This window comes from Perissodus microlepis, chromosome 8, assembly GCF_051167445.1.
Source record: "Perissodus microlepis isolate ML-2025 ecotype Zambia chromosome 8, ASM5116744v1, whole genome shotgun sequence".
Taxonomy (NCBI): Eukaryota; Metazoa; Chordata; class Actinopteri; order Cichliformes; family Cichlidae; genus Perissodus; species Perissodus microlepis.
This window is the reverse complement of record NC_140468.1, coordinates 5,444,438-5,465,465: the sequence shown is the minus strand read 5'-3', so window position 1 is coordinate 5,465,465 and position 21,028 is coordinate 5,444,438. Positions and strand designations below refer to the sequence as shown.

Sequence of the window (21,028 nt, the reverse complement as noted above, 5' to 3'; positions counted from 1 at the left end):
TAAAACCAACTCCTTACCATTAACTGGGTGTCTGAAGGGGTGTGAAAAATAGTTTTTTATTTGTTTCTTTGGTTTCCTGTGACCAATGATACAGCTTTTTCCTATGAACCACTCATTTTTGAATGGTGAAGACTGCAACCTACAATTTACACATTTTTTTTTAAATCAAATCAAATCTGTACATTACATTAGTATCTCCCTAAAGTTGCCATCTTTTGAAACATCTCTTCTTTGCTACCTCAAAACCTGTCCTTCCAATCCACTTCGAAATTGGCACTTGTACTGCCAGGGTCTGAGGAAGTACAGTATTAGCTTGGGATCCTTTGGATTAGTGGGTCCTAAAAGCTATTACAAGGACTCTCTCGCAATAGCTTTTTTCTATTACGAGAGACCATCATCTATGTCAGAGATAGCCAAACATACATGCCTACATCTGTATGCATGTGTACCTCTCTCCCTATCTCTGAGAAGACATTCACAGATATGAATCTACTGAAAGTTTTAATGTTAGCAGTCATAATGCTTAAATGTCAGTTTAAGCACAGCAACTAAAGTCTGAGTTATAGTACTATGTTAAATCTAGGCCATAGTCTAACATCCACCTTCCCAGAAGTCTAATGGCATGTTGCAGAGATGCATACTTTAACAACTATAAAAGGTCTGCAATAACGTTCATGTGTAAAGAACTCAACAATGATGTTTTCCACTTTGCCAGGGATTGCACAGTGTGCTATAAATTAAGTGTAAGTGTCAAACCAAAACCTTACCCTGAACCTCATTCTAACTCTAACCTGAACAACAAGTTCATTAAACAGGTGTCTGAAGGGGTGTGAAAAATATTTTATTTTTTCTCTTTGGTTTCCTGTGACACATGATATTAGTCACTCACTCATGTTGAGAAAGCTGCAACCTAGAGTTTGCAAGTCCTCCACAGTCACGTTTTGAACAGGCACAGCTATTTAATTACTGTCTCCCCTTTTTCAAATATGCAAAATTCTTATCAATTCCCATCCCTAGTCCTGGGGATATCCTCCCAGATCTGGACCAGGGCATCACTGAGCTCCTGATGAGACTGAGACGCAACCTGGCAGTGTAGAATGGACCAAAACACAATGGTGCTCTGTTGATTTAGGTCAGGCTAGTGGGGTCCAGTCAGTGTTATCAATTCTTTAATCCTCCAGGAACTGCCTATTTGCCATATGAGGCTGGGCATTGTCATGCATCAGGAATGTTGCTTCTCCAGACCCTTTGACGTCTGTCACATGTGCTCAGGGTGAACTTGCTCTCATCTGTGAAAAGCACAGGTCGCCAGTGGTGGGCCTGCCAATTCTGGTATTCTATGGCAAAATCCAGTCTGGCAACACAGTGCCGGGAAGTGAGCACAGGGCCCTCTAGAGGACGTTAAGTCCTCAGGCCACCCTCATGAAGTTTGTTTCTGATTGTTTGGTCAGAACCATTCACATTAGTGTCCTGCTTTGTAGTTATGGTAGTGCTCATCCTGTTCATCCTTGCACAAAGGAGCAGATACTGGTCCTTCTGATGGTTAAGGGTTTTCTACGGCCCTGTCCAGCCCTCGTAGAGTAGCTGCTTATCTCCTGGAATCCCCTTCAGGAAATCTTCTGCCAGTGGCACATATTGATGTTGGACTACCTGTGTAATCTCTGCAGGGGCCAGGTATCACCTCATTATACCAGTAGTGACACTGCCCCTAGCCAAAAGCAAAACTAGTGAAAAAAGATAAATCTTTTCTTGCCCAAGGATACTTGACATGCAGACTGGAGGAGCCAGGGATCAAACCACTAACCTGATCAGTAGGTGACCTGCTCTACCTCCTGAGCTGCAGCCATAATGATGAAGTTAAGGCCTTGAGTTTGACTCCACCATCTGGCCGGGGCCTTTCTGCATGTTCTCCCTCTGCTTGCATGGGTTCTCTCTGGGTACTCCGGCTTCCTCCCACAGTAAGACGATATGCAACCAGGGTGTACCCTCCTGTCCTTTGATAGCTAGGCTAGACTCCAGAACCACGAGAGAATGGATGTTTGTGCAGTGTGTAATGCTGAACTTACTATGGCCCCAGCTGTACAAGTGCCAAGTTTGAAGTGGTTTGAATGAACAGTTTTTCAGATAGCTAAAGTACAGTAAGTGTTTCAAAAACAGGGCAGCTATAAGGAGACACTAAGGAGACATACAGGTTGTGCACATTAAATTTGATTAATGAGATGTGCAGAACATGCTGATTATAGGTTGCAACTTTCTCCATTCAACATGAGTGGTTCGAAGAAGGAAGCTGCATCATTTATCACAGGAAACCAAAGGCACAAATAAAAGACAATACTTTTTTCACACCCCTTCAGACACCTGGTTAATAGTAAACACTTGGTTTTAAGGTGAGAAAATAGTTTCTCCTACTGCGGCATGTTTTCTTTTATGCTCATAACATCCTTCGTGTTCAGGGGGCAGCAGAAGTGAAGAGGAGAAGGAAATATTCCAGCTGTGTGTCACACATCTTTCAAGTGTTATGGTATAGTCGCATTATGGAAAGCATCTTTTAAGCTCCTTCCCCTGCTGCAAAAGAAGTGCAGTAAAAGCCTTGCTTAATTATAAACAATCTCAAGTCTATTTCTCCTTTTATGTCCAGAAACTTCCAGTGGTCTTTTAAAAGAAAGGGCATCTCATAATAAATGCAGTCCCAGTAAAAACACAGTCATGATATCACCAGTTTAATGTAATGTATAAATACCGTATGTGCAGATTTCCAACCAGCTGGATACTCATTTTGCTATTAATGACATATAAACAAAGGATAATATATTATCTCCTCTTTTAAATATGCGATTACTGAACATTTGTAACTCTTATTTAGATTACAGGTCAAAAACACATACAAAAATGTTAATAATATATATTTTTTGGAAAAGAAATGTCAATGATAACGCAACTAAAGCAGACAAATTCTGTCTTTAGTTAGGCAAAAGGAATTGAAATTCTCAATCAAGAATCTCTTATGCCAGAATGTCCTGAGCCACGATAGGCAAACGTTCTCATAAAGAGGAAGCAACAGATATCAAGTTGGAGTACTTCATTTCTTGGACAGTTAAATATATGGTGTATAGTGTAGCCCAGGGGCAACTCCAGGCCTCGAGGGCCGGTGTCCTGCAGGTTTTAGATGTGTCCTTGATCCATCACAGCTGATTTAAATGGCTAAATTACCTCTTCAACATATCTTGAAGTTCTCCAGAGGCCTGGTAATGAACTAATCATTTGATTTAGGTGTGTTGATCCAGGGTGATACCTAAAACCTGCAGGACACCGGCCCTTGAGGCCTGGAGTTGCCCACCCCTGGTGTAGCCTGAAGTTAGATTTGCCTGGATAAAGAGTCTGTTGTAACATATAAACTGAGGTTTCACAGTGGTTCTCCAGTGGAGTCAGGGTGTGCAAAGGATACACACAGTATTTTTCTATTATCCATAAAATTGTGGAGTGTCAATGAAAACTGAACACAGATGGGGATCAATAGAACCAGCTGTTTTTGTCCATTACTATCCAAACCTAGATTGTAATGGATAGTAATGCACCTTGTAGGTGGTCCCTGCCACCGATGTGTCTGAATTAAAGGTCTGCTTAGAAGTTCAAAAGTTTTGAACCATTGGAATCAAATTCTATACTCAATATAGAACATTTGCACACATAGCAGTTAAGGACACTGTTTTTTATATTTAAAGTCATGGGTTTCTCCAGTTTCCAGAACTATATATGTATATATTCTTTACACTCTTTTTGCTCTATTTTGGTCTCCACCACTCCACCAAATTTTTTCTCAAACTCAATTGCAATAGATCAAACTATCACAAAGCAGCATCCTGATAGAAACTCCACAGAGAAAAGCAATTTTTAAGTCTTAAAGAGTTTAGAGTTTGTTGGGGAAAAAAAGAAATTCACATAAAAACAGCATATTGATTTAAATAATCTAAAAAATTAAATGAATAAGATTTTTTTTTATTTCCATTAATGTTTGTTGGGTATCTAAAGATTCCCATGAGCCAGTCACGGGTGTGCAGAAGAATCAAGAACAGATCCGCAGCACTATCTTCACTCTCCGAGTGGTTCATACGTGCTGTCCAGAATATCCACGGCTGAATATCCATGATCTCGTCCTTTCATGTGGTTTTGTCCACTCATTTCTGCAGTCTCATCTCATCACCACAGAGTTAAGTTTTCAAGGTTAGCAAACCCTGGATTCTCTCGAAGTTTCCAGTAAGTCCCGTTTGTCAACCACACGTCCCGTCCAGAGGAATCTTTGGATCTCCTGATGATGTAAAATAACCATAAAGAATAATAATTTGCACACCGGCATTTCTACAGTTCATGCATTTGCATGTTGTTGATGGCAGAAATGATTTGAAATGTTTAAATAATGTTACTGAAGTTACAAAGTTACCATATAAAGCTACAAGAACTGAATGGACTGTAAATATTTTTACTGAATGATTTATCCATGTACTGAAGCAAATTTCAGTCTATGGAGCTGCCTGCTTTTTCCTCTAAAAGCAGTTGTTTTTAAATGTGGCACACAAATAACCTTCAAATATACAGACACAAAGATATAACCAAATATCAAGGTTGGAAGACTACAATTAAGATAAATCATGATTATAAATGGAAATTATCAATGAACCTAGATTTTAAAGGGAATTGACTTACTTGAAAAAACATGGAACACGCTCTTCACCCCTTTTGGCGAGCTCTTTTCTCCGCTCTCTCTGCATTTCTTCAATCTCGTCCTTCCTTTTGTCAGCTTCATCCACCCTTCCATCCTCCAGCATTCTGCAAGGAGGTGACATCAAGCTTACACCATATTTACTCCGTGTTTCTGGATGATTTTAGCTTGTGCTACACTATAGTCTGTACAGCACTGCAGAGGAGTGCTGACTTTTACATGCAAAGCCATTCTTACCTGGCTCCTCCTACGTAGTTGTGAAAACAACCATTATGGCCTTTACAGCCATTGCTCTCTTTCCCCTGAATGCACAGAAGGACTTTAAAGTGCTAGGGGTGTTTTCTGTTTGTCATGTGACAACAGCTACACATCCTTGATGTGAATCTCCTCTTCAACCACATCCCAAAGATGCTCTGTTGGAGTGGGATCTGGTGACTGTGAAGGCCACTTGAGGCCATTTGAACTCACTTTCATGTTAAAGAAACCAGTTTTAAATTGTTGTGAGCTTTGTGACCTGGTGTGTTATTCAGCAGGAAGCAGCCATCAGAAGATGGGTACAGTGTGGTCATAAAGGGATGGACATGGGCAGGAACAATACTCGTTTAGGCTGTGGTGTTTAAACGATGGTCTGCAGGCCTAAAGTGTGTCAGGAAAATATCCCCCACACCAGCAGCAGCTTGAACTGTTGATGTAAGACAGGATGGATCTATACTACAGGTGTCGAACTCCAGGCCTCGAGGGCCGGTGTCCTGCAGGTTTTAGATGTGTCCTTGATACAACACAGCTAATTTAAATTGCTAAATTACTTCCTCAACATGTCTTGAAGTTCTCCAGAAGCCTGGTAATGAACTAATCGTGTGATTCAGGTGTGTTGACCCAGGGTGAGATCTAAAACCTGCAGGAGTTCGACACCCCTGATCTATACTGTTCTGCCAAATTTGAACCTGAACATCTCAATGTTACGGCAGAAAATGAGACTCATCAGATCAGGAAACTTTTCCCAATCTACTGGTGTCCAATTCTGGGGAGTCTGTGTGATCTGTTTCCTGTTCTTAGCTGACAGGAGGGGCACCCAGTGTAGTTTTCTGTTGCTGTAGACCAGGGGTGTCGAATTCCAGGCCTCGAGGGCCAGTGTCCTGCAGGTTTTAGATATCACCCTGGGTCAACACACCTGAATCAAATGATTAGTTCATTACCAGGCTTCTGGAGAACTTCAAGACATGTTGAGGAGGCAATTTGGCCATTTAAATCAGCTGTGTTGGATCAAGAACACATCTAAAACCTGCAGGACACCGGTCCTTGAGGCCTGGTGTTCAACACCTGTGCTGTAGACCATCTGCTTCAAGATTAAACATGTTATGATTTCAGAGATGCACTTCGGCCTACCTTGGTTGTAACAATTTGTATAATACTCTCTGTGACTAGGAGTCAGTTTCTGAACCCAGTGTCACAGGGTTGTTCTTAAATACCCAGTGCTTAAATCACATTTCTTCCCCATTCTGATGCTGGGTTTGAACTTCAGCTGGTCATCTTGACTATAACTGCATGCCTAAATGCCCCGAGTTGCTCCCATGTGATTGGCTTTTTAGATATTTATTTCTGTTAAGGAGCAGTTGAACAGGTATGCCTAATAAAGTGGGCAGTACATGGATCTATCTACTTGTAGATAGATAATATTCCAGAGCAGTGTAATGGACCACAGCTGTGTTCAAATCCCATCTAGTATTGTTTTGGTTTTCCCTTTTTATTTTTTGCATTGGAAAGATTTCTGACCTTTGGTCTGGGCGCAGGCGCGTATCTGTAGGAGGCAGAAGAGGCTTCAAGTCTGAAGGGAGTTCATTCAACTCCATGGCAAAGCTGGAGAAACCATAATACAGCAGGTAATCCTTTGGCTGTTGATCTGTGGGGTGATAGAAGCCTCTTAGGTGAACTGAGGCACAAACGTGACACTTGGCTTTATCCTGATTAGCTATTTTGGTAGAAAGAGTACCTAATCATCTCACTTAACCTCCATTTAAACTTCTAAAGAGAAGTTTTTGCACCCAACACGTGACTCAGACTAAAAAGAAATGATGGTCAAAACTAAACAGACAACATTTAAGGAAGCATGTCTTAGTTATTTAGGACTCACTTGGCTTCCAGATGCATTTTGGAGTCGGCAGAGTGTCACAGAAGATGCCTTCATGCCACAGACCTCCAAACCGGTGAATGGCACTCCCACTTTGGTCCAACACCACGCCCTGAACCTCATTCTTATTCGTTTCTGAACCCCAATAACGAGACTGCGGCAGAAGAAAAACTCGTTAATCACGCATCTAAAGAGTGTAAGACACGAGCGCTGAGTGGTCCCTCACCTTGACAAAAGTAATCTTGCATGTGCAGATGTTACTTTTGAGGTTTTTGATGATGACCTCTCCATAATGCTCCAGATAGCGCTGCTGGCTGAAGACGTTATGGATGCAAGTCGCTACTTTGTTCCACTCATAGTGGTCACCATACCTGAGGAAAACCCACAAATGCAGAATATTTGGTCATCACTGACACAGATGGTCAATTTTAAATCAAAAAAGATGGCAAATAATTCTGATTGCAGCTTTTCAAAAGTGAGGATTCATACTTTTATTTTGGGTTTTTTAAGGTTTTGAACATGTGTAATTTAAAAAAAAAAAAATCACAGTTTCCAGCAGCGACACTGAGTTTAGACACAGCACAGGAGTCCACAGTATCCAGACTCATAAATGGTGAAACAACTCACGGGTATGACCAAGTGTTTTATTCTTCTTCTTTTTCTTTTAAGAAATTTTTCTCATGGCAATGTAAAGCTTAACTACCATCCTAAGGTGTGGCACTGAGGGTGAACCACTGGAACTATGGCACCTCAGATGGTGTGCCAGCTCAGTGTTTTGAGATCACTTTCTTTACAAAGCCAAAACAACTGCTGTTCACTGAATACTCTACTCATTCAATTTTCTGGCTATATTATTGCCCCTAAAATGGAATTTTAGTTGGAAAGCTACCTTTCTGATACAGTGGGAAAGACGCAGATGTGCTAGTGTAAATGGTCTCACAAAAAGCTGCTATGCCCCACCTGGAAGTGGGTAGCATCCAGACTTCCCACACACCACCCACACTTCCCACGTGTGGGACTAATAAAGGTTATCTTATTTTACCTTTGTATTTTATATCAGGAGCTTCTCATTGCATCTCATTTTAGCTGAACATTTAATCTACCAACAAATTTTTCAAATATCAACAATCGCTGGTTGGGTTCTTTTATAATATGTCAGCCAGAGAGGAAAAATTGAAAATGAAGCCAGATCGTTTACCTCGGCAGAGTCACGTTTACCATTCCTGTTGGCAGGATCTCCAGCGACTTCCCCCAGAATTTATTTTTCCATCGCTGGTCTGTTCAGATGTAAGAAAGTATTGGTGACACTATACAATATACTCACATCCTTCCTAAAAGCATAATTAAGTCAGAAGACAGAAACAGCTAGTTACAACAGATAAAGAGAGTGTGCTGGTTTGATAAAAGAAATTGTTCACCTTGCCAGAAGGAGAAGTTCTCTGAGTCAGCATGGCAGGCAGAGATGGGAGGATGGTGGCAGACCTGGGCAAGTACAGAGACTTCATCACAAAATTATGTCTTTCACGTCAGGGCCAGGTTTCACAATGAACACACCCGAAACTCTGGCTGATTGGGACCCACACCCAGTTTCACACCTTGGCTCAGGCGATTAGAGGATCATCAGGGGGTCCTTTTGTCCCTCTGTGGGGGGATACTCCCACTAGGTTTATATCTGGGACTCTCCACCATTTGACCTTAGAACTGAAGAAGCTTCTCGGATGAGAGGTGAAACGTCTTCAAGTAACTTAAAGAAGTCCAGACGCTTTTCTTTGCATTATCCTTCCTAATTCATCTTTTCCTACTTTATCTTTTCTATATCTGTTCAGCTGTATAAATATCCCTTCTAGGTAACTGAGTGGTTTCCGCGTATAAAGATAACCATGATACAACTGATTAAGATACCTGCTCACTGATGAGGCGGAAACCTCGGTCCTCTCTGATACACTCGTAGGTCTCCCCCAGAATCGGGTTAACGGGCTTGTAGCGGTTCCTGAACGTCGCAGTGGAGTAGCCAGAGATAGCAAAGGCAGCAATGTAAACCTAAACGAGATAAAACACAAAACATAAAGGGTCGCTTTGTTTATCTCCATATAAAATAATTTTATTTAGTTATTGCTTTCTATGCTATATTTTTCTTTCTCTTGCGATTTTAAATATTTCCCCTTTAAGGTCATCTCCTTGTGCATCTCTGGATCACTTCAAAGGCCCCTGCTACACCAATTTATTCCTGTAAGTTCTAACCACCTGCACTTGTCCACCTGGAGTGCATGCTGGATCTGCCCCACTCTGTCAAAATTTCATTTTGGGTAACTGACAGAAAGTTTGATTTGATGAGTAGAGTAAGTGATATACAAAGCTTGTGTTAATGTGGAAAATACCAGTTCATAGCGAAGTGAGAGTTTTAACTTAGGTCACAGTGTGAGAAAGCTGAGGGCTGTTTTTTATAGGCTGATATGTAGGCAGAGGTCTTTTTGCAAACAGAAGAGCCATCACAAAGAATGCCGTTTTAAGGCACTTCCTTCCTTCTACACACATTGAGCTGGACGTATATCTTATGGTATGTTAACTCGTTTTAAGTGTGGACAGACTTACCATCCTCTGGTAGGGGTCTGATGTGTTGTTGGCAGTATCCAGCAGCTCACTGTACTCCAGCTCTTCACACAGCCTCTGCAGCAGGTTAATGGGCTCATTGAGAACAGCTGGCATGGACACTCGAGCCAAGTCTTTACCTGTGAAGAAACAAAACAGAGGGCTCTGAAAACTGCCACGAAGACTCTTTTCTTGCATATTATCAATTCAAGTACTGAGTAAGACTGGATTCCTGGTTCTTACCTATGTTGTTATAGAGTATGGCCACGAGCCCCACGTGGCTGTTGTCAGGACAGTGAACAGGCAGTTTTGTTCGACGTCCAGTGCTCTTGGGAACAACACTGTTGGGAGTCCTGGAAATGCTGGCACGGTACTTCCGGGTAGCTGATGCTGCAATGTTGGTTAAAGAAAATAATATTATTATTATCAAGAATAAAAGTACGGCTGGATGTTTCTATTCAGGCAATAACAAGAATAAGAGTCTGCATCAGTTCCAGTGGTTTTGAGGTTGTACATAGTGTGAATTGTTGTTTTAGTTAGTACAATATTCACATCAAAGAGTAGATACAGAAAGAAGAGTAGGTAGAACTATTCAGCAATACTATAAAAGTACATTAAAGCTATTTTTTTTAGGATATAAAAAAAACCCACTGAATTTTTATACACTTTAAACCCTGGTCACTGATACTGGTGTACCCACTGTGTCCTTCCTCCGGCTCAGAATTGGTGGTGCTTCCGTCACTTAGTCCGGATTCATCAGACACCTCAGAGGAACTGCCCCACAGGATGTCATCACTGGCATCAAAATATTCTGCAGCCGAGTCTGCCACCGAAGGAGGTCCTTGGGATGAACGCCTCACTGCCTCAGGCTGGCACCGGAGGAAGAAAAAAAAGGAATGAACAAAGAAAATCAGCCACCAAGTATAAAAAAAAAAAAAAACAGGATAAAGTGGGCCAGAGAGTCCAGATGACAAATCTAACCTGAGCTAATGTGTTAGACTGGTGCATGTTGTTAGCGTCCCAGACTGCCTGCAGCTTCTGCCTCTCCTGGGACAGAGTCTCATGCACCGACTTCAGAGAGTTGAGCACTAAAGGAGCATTAAACAACAGTTTCTGTTGAACAGGAAGGTATCTGTGGCATTTACATATTTTGCAATAAAGCGATTCCCAGGATAAATGTGCTCAAATTAACGTTTGTCTACCAGTAGATGACATATTTGTGTTGATATGTTTCTCTGACCTCGTTGAGACATAGCGTAGATGTCCTGTTGGATTTTCTTCCCTTCGGGCGAATTGACCGTGGAAGGGGAGAGCTGAGAGTACACGTAGTCGGGGATACACGGGACTGATGCACCGAGGTGGGCCGAGTTGCTCAGGTGACTTGAGGACAGCTGTGAAGTAAACAGAGGAAGGACTGTGGTTGATTCCCTTGCTATCTATCTTTGTGTGAGTAGATGTCACTGTTGTGTTGTGTTATCCAGCACAGGTTTAACCAGCACTATGAAGGGAAGTCCCAATGTTTATACCAGGGAATGGGAATGCACCACCAACATACAGAGATCTTCACAAATCTTACTAGTACTTCTGAAAGTGGGAGTCCTGTTTTACTGCCCATCTCAGGTTTGTGCTTACAGAACATCTGAGAGGATCCAAATGATCTTTGGGTCTATTTGGGACATCTGTGTGTTGTATTTGCATGTCACCTTTAGGCCTCTTTGGGTTTGTGAAGACCTCTAATGTTAGGGGTTAACAGACACTACAAAAGCACCTACAACGGAGTGGAAAGAATAGTTTAATATTGGGGAAATGTGTGCTCTTTTAGATGAGTTGGATGAGTAGACTCCCATCATTGTCTTCACCTGCTGTTAATTTCTTACACCTTTGTCTTATTTCGCTACATAAGTCTTCTTACGTGATTGTCCACATTGTGTATATATAGTCATTTTTTCCTCTGTATCCTTTTCCCTGTCTGATTGTCTGTGATTGTGTGGATTTCATACATTAGGTTTTTGCAGTATTCTGTAATTGTTCTTAATAAAGCTTGCTTTTTGTTTCTTTATTGAGCCTATTTATCCTCATTAACATGTATTTGTAAAAACTAGAATAAAATCTGGAGCTTTTGGGTGTTAATACACATGATGTTAATTAGTTAAGATGATGGCTGAATTGCACCGAATTTTTATTATTGTTATTAAATACTCCTATGCTTCTGGCTAATATAAAGACATGGCTAGGAGTGTAATCTATAAAATTACAGCATTCTAATCAGTGACATATTAATGTCTTAAATGTGGATGTCTGCTACCACAGTCCTGCAGGTTTTCTATCTTACAAGCTGCTTATAAATGCATTAATTTGCCATTTTTTAGTTTGATCACTTCCTGTTGTTTGGTAAGGAAGAAAACCTACAAAGCTGTAGAATAGACAGCTGACATTACTGGAGACAGGAAAAGCAGATTTGCTGTAAACAAGTTTGTTCATACATCTTACAGTCATGCCATTGTTATGCTCTTTTTTGTGCAAAATGGTTGATTACATTGTAACCTAGAGTGGAGAGACTCTTTCTCCACCTCCAGGGCTCTAAGAAATATGTTCCAGTCAAGATTAACACAAGAAACCACTCATACATTGTGCTTATACAGCCACAGCGTGAACACCATAGGTGACACATCTTCGGTTGCCGCTACCTGCTGCATTGGTCGCTTTGAGCAACAGCGATGACATCACACGGTCACACCCTTTTATGCTCACGTTATGTTACAGCACAGGTAACTGCAGTATTCTCCTGAACAATTGGTGTTGCCACTCAGTTAAAGCCTCCATATCAGCGCTGGTATAGAAGGAGAGGAGGCCAAACCAGGATCAAAGAAATTGCTGAGTTTTTGGGGGTTTTTTCAACATTTTGTCCACAAAATTTTTCCAAGCAGTTGCAACAACTCCTGTATCATCTTTGAGCTTTTGTACTTTTATATCATTAAAATGTTAGCAAAAACCAACATGATCGTACGCCAGATTACAAAAATGTCAACACAGTAGAGAATATGGGTTACACTGGCAGTGCTGTTTTCTTTTTTACCCTGGAAAAAAACATCATTCATGAAGTTATAATTCATGGTTAGGAAGTCTGCTGTAGAGTGTGAATGAAGAACATTCAAACATTTTTAAGCATGAAGTTGTCTCATGTACTAATAGTGACTCACCGATTTAGTAATCCCACGAATAGGCTTTGGATTGGATTAGATTAGAGAAAGGTCCCAAAATGTTACTGAAGAATTGGGATTTCATAAACCCAATATGCTGACTCAATGTATGAATTCAAAAACCAAGATGTACTATATGTCAAATTACTATTTAATTAATATGAACATTTAGCTTGTTGATTGTGTCCTTTTTAAGAAAGTGAAGGTTACAGACCATTCTTACCATTCCCAGGGCCTCCACTCTGGACAGTGTGCGGGAATGACCCCAGATCTTCCCTGATTTCGGCTTCTTCGGTTTCTCCAGTGACAGATTCTGCACCAAAAAAAGGTTTATTTTCTCATGTGATTATGCTGGAGACATAATGCAGTATGTACAACATGTTTGAATGATCAGCCTATATGCACCTGTATGCTGATGATCCGTTGCAGGTCTCCATTAGTAAAGGCCTGCCCCACCTCCAGTGCCTGCAGCCTCTGGATTAAGCGGTTTAGCTCAGAAAGGTCCAGATGACAACGGTTCAGCTCTGGCAGGAAATATCAAGGAAGCAAATTTTTTTAACTAATTAATCACAAAAGAGTCCTGCTGGCCACGGAGCTAATATACAGAAATAGCCGTTGCACTGTGAGTGCAAGGAAAACACCTTTTTCTTTAAATCTGGTGGACTGAGACAACAACTTGATGTTTATCAAGTTTTATGCAGATGACTATCCCCTATTAAATGGTGTTAGCATTTTAAAATGACAACAACAACAAAAAAGAAAATTTAACTATATTTTCCCCAATTTAACTCTAAACAGTAACGGGACACAGTAAAATACATTTAAGTAAACTTATTGTACTTTTAATGTACTTTTTCCTCAACTGCATTTACCTCACAGTTATTGTTACTTGCTATTTTTCATGCCTAAAGAATTTGCATACAAAATGTAAGATATATAAAGTTTACAATATACTTTAATTTAAATCAAACTACCCAACAGTACATACATTATTAATGCTAATTAAGATTCATTTTACTGTTCCAGCTTTTTCTTTTCAACATTTGTAATAATTGAGATGTGAATGTGATTTTAATAGGTCTGACAAAACTCTGGATAATTGTATTAGGTTTCTTTCACCATTTTATCAATCAGTAATTCAATGAATTTAGTAAATAACACTTGTCTTATTGGAACAGTTGGAAAAATACCTGAACTCCAACCAACCTCAAAAGCAAATGTTAGTTAGACATTTTGCAATAAATAATCTAATAATAGTCACATAGGACATATTGGTCATTTTTAAGTCACCTACTTTAAGTCTTCTTTTCTGTAAATACTATTTGTGGGTGTTTTATTATATTATAATAAATATTATCAAAAAGAGAAAACCAAGTTGAAGAACAGAGGATGTCAGGCAATATAACCTAATGCTGAAACTTGAAGACTGTACTCAACAAACTGCCACTTTTAGAATCACCTGTTCAGTTTTGTCGTTGCAGCTAGGACTATTAGACAAATACCTTGAACACAGATGTCGGGATTGTGGCTTTGTTGCAGCCAGGCAGACACCTTCGTGTTCACGGCTGTGTTAGCTGACGGCAGCACGCCTGACGCTCCAGCTGAATCTGCCGTCCCCGTGGCGCTCTGATAAAATAGAGGCAAGAGAACACCGGGTTACTCTCGGTGGCCTTCAGTCTGACATCACTTTCTTACTCCATTATTACCAAATCTCCATTTCTCTGAGCTTGTTCAGCCGCAGTGGGAAGGGACAAAGTGTGGAGGACGCTGCTGTGTAGATGAGCCGCCTCATTCTTCTTGTACAGGCGGTGAGCTTGTAGCTTGGTTACCCAGATGTAGAAGAGTTCATGACTCTTTGCCTTCATATGATACAGAATGTCCTCTGCATCCAAATCAATCCGATTTGATTTCTTGTTTATCGATATTACTGCGAGGCTAACATCTAGCGAGCCCTGGACTCGTCCCCTGGCCACCTGTCAAAAACAAAGTGATGAAAGCTTGTTATTAAGATTATTTACTGACACTGAATAAATCAGACATCACATTAAAGTTGGGTTAGAGGTGGTTTGCCAAGTGGCTTGTAGAGGAAGTAGGCAGGCTAAACATAAAAGATGTGCTCTATAAAGATTTGCCAATAGGATTTGTGACGTGGTTCAGCCATCACCCGGCATTGAGATCAACTGATTTCCCAAATGCCAATATAAGAGGAAAAAACCCTCACCAGCTATTTCATTAGTTACACCTGTTTAATTGCTTATTAATGAAGCTATCTAATCAAAACATCAGCAACTGAATGCATTTAGGCATGCAGACATGCTCAAGGTGATCTACTGAAGTTCAAACTGAACATCAGAATAGAGAAGAAAGCTGATTTAAGATACTCTGAACATTGTTGTTGGTGTCACACGGGTTGCCTGAGTATTTCAGAAACTGATGATCTACTGGGGTTTTCTCTCCATCTCTAGGCTTTAGAACGGTCATAAAAAGCTAGCAACAGTTTCTCGGGGTGAAAAATGCCGGGTTGATGTTAGAAGTCAAAGGAGAAAGGTCAATCCTTGCATTGTCTGGACAAACATAAAATTTCACTTACATCTTGTTGATTTTTAGAGTAGCGTAAGATCCCTCCTTCCAAGACGAAGTACCGCTGAAAAAGAGATCATCTTTTTTGAAACTGACGGATTTTAAAGAGACCCGACGTTTGAGCAGCAATGTGAATGAGTGCACTGACTTCTCACCTTGTGCCAGCCTTTAAGTGGCCATTTTCTCCTCTTGAGAAGATATCCTTCACAGATTCCCGGGGCGGTCCTGTCTTGAGGATCGTCACCTGCTCCCTGCATTTCAACCTGAAGGTCGTCAATTACTTCCCAGTCTTTGATAATCTGTGGAAAATATCAAGAAAAATTAAGTGTCCAATTTAACAGGAAAATTGTCGTTTCTTGCTTACAGTGTAAATAAATGGATAAAAATGAAAGTTTAAATGAATGAATGGAAATATCCTAAAGTTGTAAATTGAAAAAAATCAATCTGCAACTATTTTGATAACCGATTAACCGTTTTAATACTTTTTAAGGCAAAAATTTCAAATATATTTGAAGATTTGTGGCTTAAACTGTTCTTTTTTGATTGTTTTTTGATTGTTTATTAGACGGATCAAGTTATGTGACTTTTTAAACATATATATAACTTCAGCAGTCTCAAAACGTCTGGGAGGACGGGGATGATCGAGAGGAAATGTGGAGTTGATGAATCTAATTTATTTTCATGTTTTCATAGACCGAACTGTCTGACCTGTCTGGAGTGGCGAGATGACAGAGTGCTGCTGCTCTGAGAGTGGGCTGGCTTGTTCCAGGTGTGGGAAGTCTTCTCCAGGCCGCTTGCCAGCGATTGGCTGCGATTGAGTGAAGCTCCAGACAGGTCCATCTCAGAGCGCCAACCTCAGACTCCCCTTCTTGTTGTGAGCGAGTTCTGCTGCGATCTACCAAAATCCCCCTGAAATCAAAGGAAGACCAAGGAGATGATGGTTATTCTGAGAGTACAAGTGCTTACTTCCTTATAATTATTTCCATTTTTAAGCTGTTATAAAGCAGAATTTAAAACAGAAATGAATGCCACATCTGATGAATCAATGCAGGCCCATTGTTCTTAGCCACATAAACATAAAACTGAAAAGCACATCACACATCCACAGCAGTCAAAGTCTAATCAAAAAATAACTGAAATAACCATCACAAGACTTCTTAAGTAGTGATTTCGCAAACATTTACATTTTCACTTGCCAGAGAAAATCTACTATCCTGTAATATCAAAAACAAAAAACGGCACCAAACCTTTAAACCAAACCAGTGAACACTGGGCTTGGAGACACTTTCATGTACAATAAGCCTGTTTCCCATTTATTTCCGCCTGATCCAAACTGGCCTTTAAAAGGTAACACCAGCCCTTTAGCAAAGAGTTAGTGCACACTTATTTTAGCTGCAACAAAAATCTATTTTAGCCAAAGTAAGGCAGACAGCCTCTTAACTGAATGTGCATAATTATTATTTTTTACTAGTCTTCTAAATATCAGACAAAAGGTCAATTTTTTTCTCATAACCTTAATGTTCTGGGCGACAAATCTAAACAAATCTGAGAAAAATTATCATTTGAGTGTTTAAGATTCTGGCTCCTCAAACACCATCAGCTGACGAAGCTCATTTGCTGAAACTGTGTTCTTAAAACATATTTAAATTGCAGTGGTTTAAAAAATATAATTGATCAACTAATCAGTGACGGGTGAAAACTGATATGTTCCTCTGATTATTAAACTTCTCATTGAGCCCTGTGATATTAACTGTGTCACATATCATTCCTTCCTTTGACACCTTCCCGTTTCCTGCCTGTATGCCCGCTAGTACTATGAATAATAAAAATAAACATAATTATGAGCCTATACAAAGTCAGGACTTAAGTGAACAATAAGTTGGCAAACAATCCTGCATGAACAAACAAACAAAAACTTTAAATATATTGATACATTTCTACCTTGATGTCTTATTTTCACCAAATCTTGCATTAGGTCAGTTTAATTTAGTCCTGTATGAAGAGCTGTGAAAGGTGAGAAAGTTCCATGAGCAACAAGTGAAAGTGTTTAACAGACTGAGCAGAGCAGGAGACAAGGAAGGAATCTAAGTAATCCAGTTACCTAACACAGGTGAGAGCTGAGCTCTTGGTTCAAGCCTGCTATCATAAATGCTACCTGGATATAGCACAGCACACCTGAATCCTCCAACCAGATCACTCTGGATCCTGGAGTCAAGCACACTGATTTAGAGCATTTTACTGACCAAAAACAAAAAACAAACAAAATGTACAAGCCAAAGTTGGAAGATTTATCTAAGAATATGTTATGTTTTATCTTATCATAATGAATACATCACGCTTTAAGGTGCACAGATTTGGGGGGAAATATGTGACAATTTATTATCAACAGTTTTAACTTTAACTAACAGTTAACTAACAGTTTTAAAGTTTGTATGTTTAGCTCAATAAGGTTAGCTGTTCCTATTTCCCCACCTGCTTCCTCTTCCCATGATCGCCCTCTGTGTGTCCGTGTGTATATACATATAGTCCCAGTTGAGTCTATATTTGGGTCTTCATTCCTGACATGTTTTTATTGTTGTTCTTATAGCAAAATGATTTTAATTTTGTCTTTTAAATCAAAGTTTTTAAGTTTCACAAAAGGCAGGTTTAGTTGTACAAATATAAATAAAATAACATTATGTGTCTTAAATTATTATTTTATTATTTTATTTACAAAGACAAAAGAGTGAATGCAGATTTCTAATTTAACAAGTTTATTTTGTAGCAGATGCAACATTTAAAATTTGTTTGATTAAAAAAACAGACGTACCTGGTTCCAGATCTTTAAATGTGTGCACATCCTTAGACATCTGTGACAGTAAATTTATTACTTTGTTTTTGGGGCTGATGGTTTTTTTAAGCTTTCATTTGCTGATATTTAATAGGCCAAGAAAATCTTAGTTGACATTTTAATCAGCCTGTGCAGACGTAATTATTTGCACAGGCTGGTTTAACGGCTACTGTATGAGACTATGACTGGATTCATCTGTTAAGGCAGGGGTGAGCAATTCCAGGCCCCGAGGGCCGGTGTCCCTGCAGGTTTTAGATGTGTCCTTGAACCAACACAGCTGATTTAAATGGCTAAATTAGCTCCTCAACATGTCCTGAAGTTCTCCAGAGGCCTGGTAATGAACTAATCATGTGATTCAGGTGTGTTGACCCAAGGTGAGATCTAAAATCTGCAGGACACTGGCCCTCGGGGCCTGGAATTGCCCACCCCTGTGTTAAGGGCTCCCTCTGGCCCTCCCCTTTAATCTAAATACAAGCCACACATCAAACAATCCTGCATCAGTTTGGAGTCATTTGATGAAACACAACTTTAGCAATACAAATCTTTAGAAAAACTCTCAGATGGACTGAGGATCTCCAAATATTTAGCCTAATTAATTTTGGGTAATTAGCTGTTTAAGCAACTTAACACATATGTAGCTAATTAAACTGCTAAAACTACTGGAGGTGGGTGAATCTGTGGCTTCTGGGGGATCCCCGTGCAGTTTGCCTTGTTGGTAATCCACTCTTGTGCAGTGTGTGGCACTATGGCCAATACCGTCTGCAAGGAGAGGATTACCTCTTCTTAATTGGTTTTTCAAGAGATGTTTTTAGCTACTTAGAGTACCCTGGACACGGAGTAACTCGATCTGAAGACGGAGAGCACTGACACAATAATATTATTCATGATAACCACAGAATAACACTTCTATACACTTAATATAAATATATGCCATGGTTTGTTTACTACTTAGAATGTTTTATGACTTTCAAGAGCTGCAGAAAAGAAATACTTTTTTTTCCAAAGAAAACTCTTCTATTTGTCGTATTTTATGTGTATTTGCGTTTAATTTGTGAGTCTGAGAACAAGCTACTAATATTCGTTGTGTTAAAATTTGCATTTTAACACAGACATCACAGCGTCAGTCTGCAGAATCACTGTACAGATGTGGGAATATAACTTTCAGATTTATATTTTTTGACCTGACTGACTTAAAGAAGGTTTCTCGGGTGCAACAAAATGCTTTACAAATCTTTCCAATACACTGTAGTAAGTAATTTTGCCAGTACTGGGATGCTAAGTCAGTGCATTCAATTTGATTTCTGTCTAAATCTATCCAGAAGCAGCCTGCCTTGCTGTTATGTAAGGGCAAGAGAGGATGAGAGTAACTGACCTCAGTACTGAAAGCATGTGGTGGAAACAGGATGAAAGGATTTGCAGGTTTCTGAGCTTGCTTAGTCAGAAAGGGACATGCACAATAGTCCGCACTGAGTTTGATTATGATTTCCACTCACATTTTATTTTGGTTTCATGTTCTAGACACAGAAAAATAAAAAACCTCTGTGTATCTCCCATGTTTGGAAGTTATCCTTACAGTGTAAATATCATAGTTGCATACATTTAAACCACTCACACTCCAGTTCATTTAACTCAACTTCCAAACTGCAATAAAATATTAAATAACTCAAAGATGATGAATGGTTGACTATGGTGGTCAACACAACAAGTCAGACAAGGTGGAGACTTCATGCATCATGCCTGAGGGTGGAGTTAAGATGCACAGATTATGACTGTTATAATCTTGTGTGGAATAAAATACTCTCACCAATAGTGTTCAGGACAGCTAGTATACACGAAAACGTGCAACTTACATCAAAAAGACTAAATGCTGAGAACGTTTTTGGACTCCAAACTCAGAGGGAATTTTTTTTAAAACACAAAACATTACAAAGGGCAGTGAAACAGTTTTAAAGGTAGATTCTTGTCCTGATCACTTCACATCCTTGGTTAACAAGTCCTTTGTTTCACCTGTAAACTACTGAAGTCTGCATAGGGTCTAATCTGGATTAATATACTACTGCCTCAGCACAACGACAAGTAAAGGTTACTTTCATTTTAACCAAATGCTTTTAGTGTTGTTTCATATATATATATATATATGTGTGTGTGTGTGTGTGTGTGTGTGTGTGTATGTATGTATGCATGTGCAGATTAACATATTCCCATGACGCATTCGCTGTCCAGATTACACCACACATAACTGCTGAATTACACAGAATTACTGGTGGTTATATTCGGTGTTTTCCATTAAGATTTAGCCCAAACTTTCACATTGCTTGTCTGGTATTTTCAAATCTATTTTGGAAAAGCAATTTTTAAAAACTCCCACCTGAAATCCACCTCCGACTCTCATCGTCTGTCCTTCCGCGTCTGATTAATCCGACAAAAGTCTCATTTGGCGTTTAACAATCTGTGAAAACTCACCATTTCGATGAAAAAATAGCGACAAACGTTGAAACAAAAGAAGTCAGACTGCATGCTTTATCCAGAGACAATCACATAATCTCACCCGCCGTGCCCTCTCTGCGGCGGGTGACAGCAGCTCCCTCAAATCCAAGGAGGGCCGTGCGTCGCAGGCGGCGCGCACCATGCGCAATGTGTCCTGCCCATTATCCGCATTAGCTGGAATTACACTGAGAGTCTAGGGCTGTAGTGGAGAGTGAATCTAAGCAGGCTCCTCTCTCTGAACACTCAGTTTACTCATTTTTAGGTTGAAGCAGAAATTAAATGGACAAAACCTGAAGCCTCTTCACACAAACTTATTAATACAGTATTTTAGGGGATATTAATGACCTTTATATGTTAATAACTTCCAGGAGAACACCAGAATGTCTTGATATGGCCTTCCTAATTCTTAATAATTCACAATAAACCATGATTTACTATTTCTTTAACATTATATATCTTATTTTAATAGATTCAGTTCTGCAGCTTCTGTCGTTTTG

The 21,028-nt window shown here is 39.8% G+C and overlaps 1 protein-coding gene across 4 annotated transcripts; it reads right to left on the bottom strand.

Annotated features, from left to right (window-relative positions):
• Positions 1-1,488: 1,488 nt before the first annotated feature.
• On the bottom strand, positions 1,489-20,630 carry osbpl7 (oxysterol binding protein-like 7). 4 transcript variants are annotated; one of them, XM_084937161.1, is made up of 22 exons: positions 20,413-20,630; positions 15,923-16,123; positions 15,370-15,513; positions 15,225-15,278; positions 14,341-14,607; positions 14,137-14,260; positions 13,040-13,158; positions 12,849-12,947; positions 12,635-12,658; positions 10,675-10,825; positions 10,416-10,522; positions 10,135-10,303; positions 9,678-9,824; positions 9,438-9,574; positions 8,748-8,885; positions 8,264-8,327; positions 8,044-8,122; positions 7,072-7,216; positions 6,849-6,999; positions 6,491-6,617; positions 4,702-4,824; positions 1,489-4,306 (listed from the first exon to the last, which is right to left on the bottom strand). In XM_084937161.1, the coding sequence occupies exons 2-22, from the start codon at positions 16,052-16,054 to the stop codon at positions 4,198-4,200; spliced, it is 2,610 nt and encodes an 869-aa protein (XP_084793287.1). In that variant the 5' UTR covers positions 16,055-16,123; positions 20,413-20,630; the 3' UTR covers positions 1,489-4,197. The 4 variants fall into 4 exon arrangements, with proteins under 4 accessions (XP_084793287.1, XP_084793288.1, XP_084793290.1 ...); XM_084937162.1 differs by having other exon boundaries at positions 12,858-12,947; XM_084937164.1 differs by lacking the exon at positions 12,635-12,658.
• Between the last annotated feature and the right edge of the window lie 398 nt (positions 20,631-21,028).

Bases quoted from the DNA above. Each gene is read 5' to 3' on its own strand.
- osbpl7 (XM_084937161.1), bottom strand. From the start codon at position 16,054: ATGGACCTGTCTGGAGCTTCACTCAATCGCAGCCAATCGCTGGCAAGC. The intron at 14,261-14,340 runs GTAATAATGGAG...CTATTTTATCAG, and splicing joins CTCAGAGAAATGGAGATTTG to AGCGCCACGGGGACGGCAGA. The intron at 12,659-12,848 runs GTCTGTAACCTT...TCCAATCCAAAG, and splicing joins CCCTGGGAATGGTAAGAATG to CCTATTCGTGGGATTACTAA.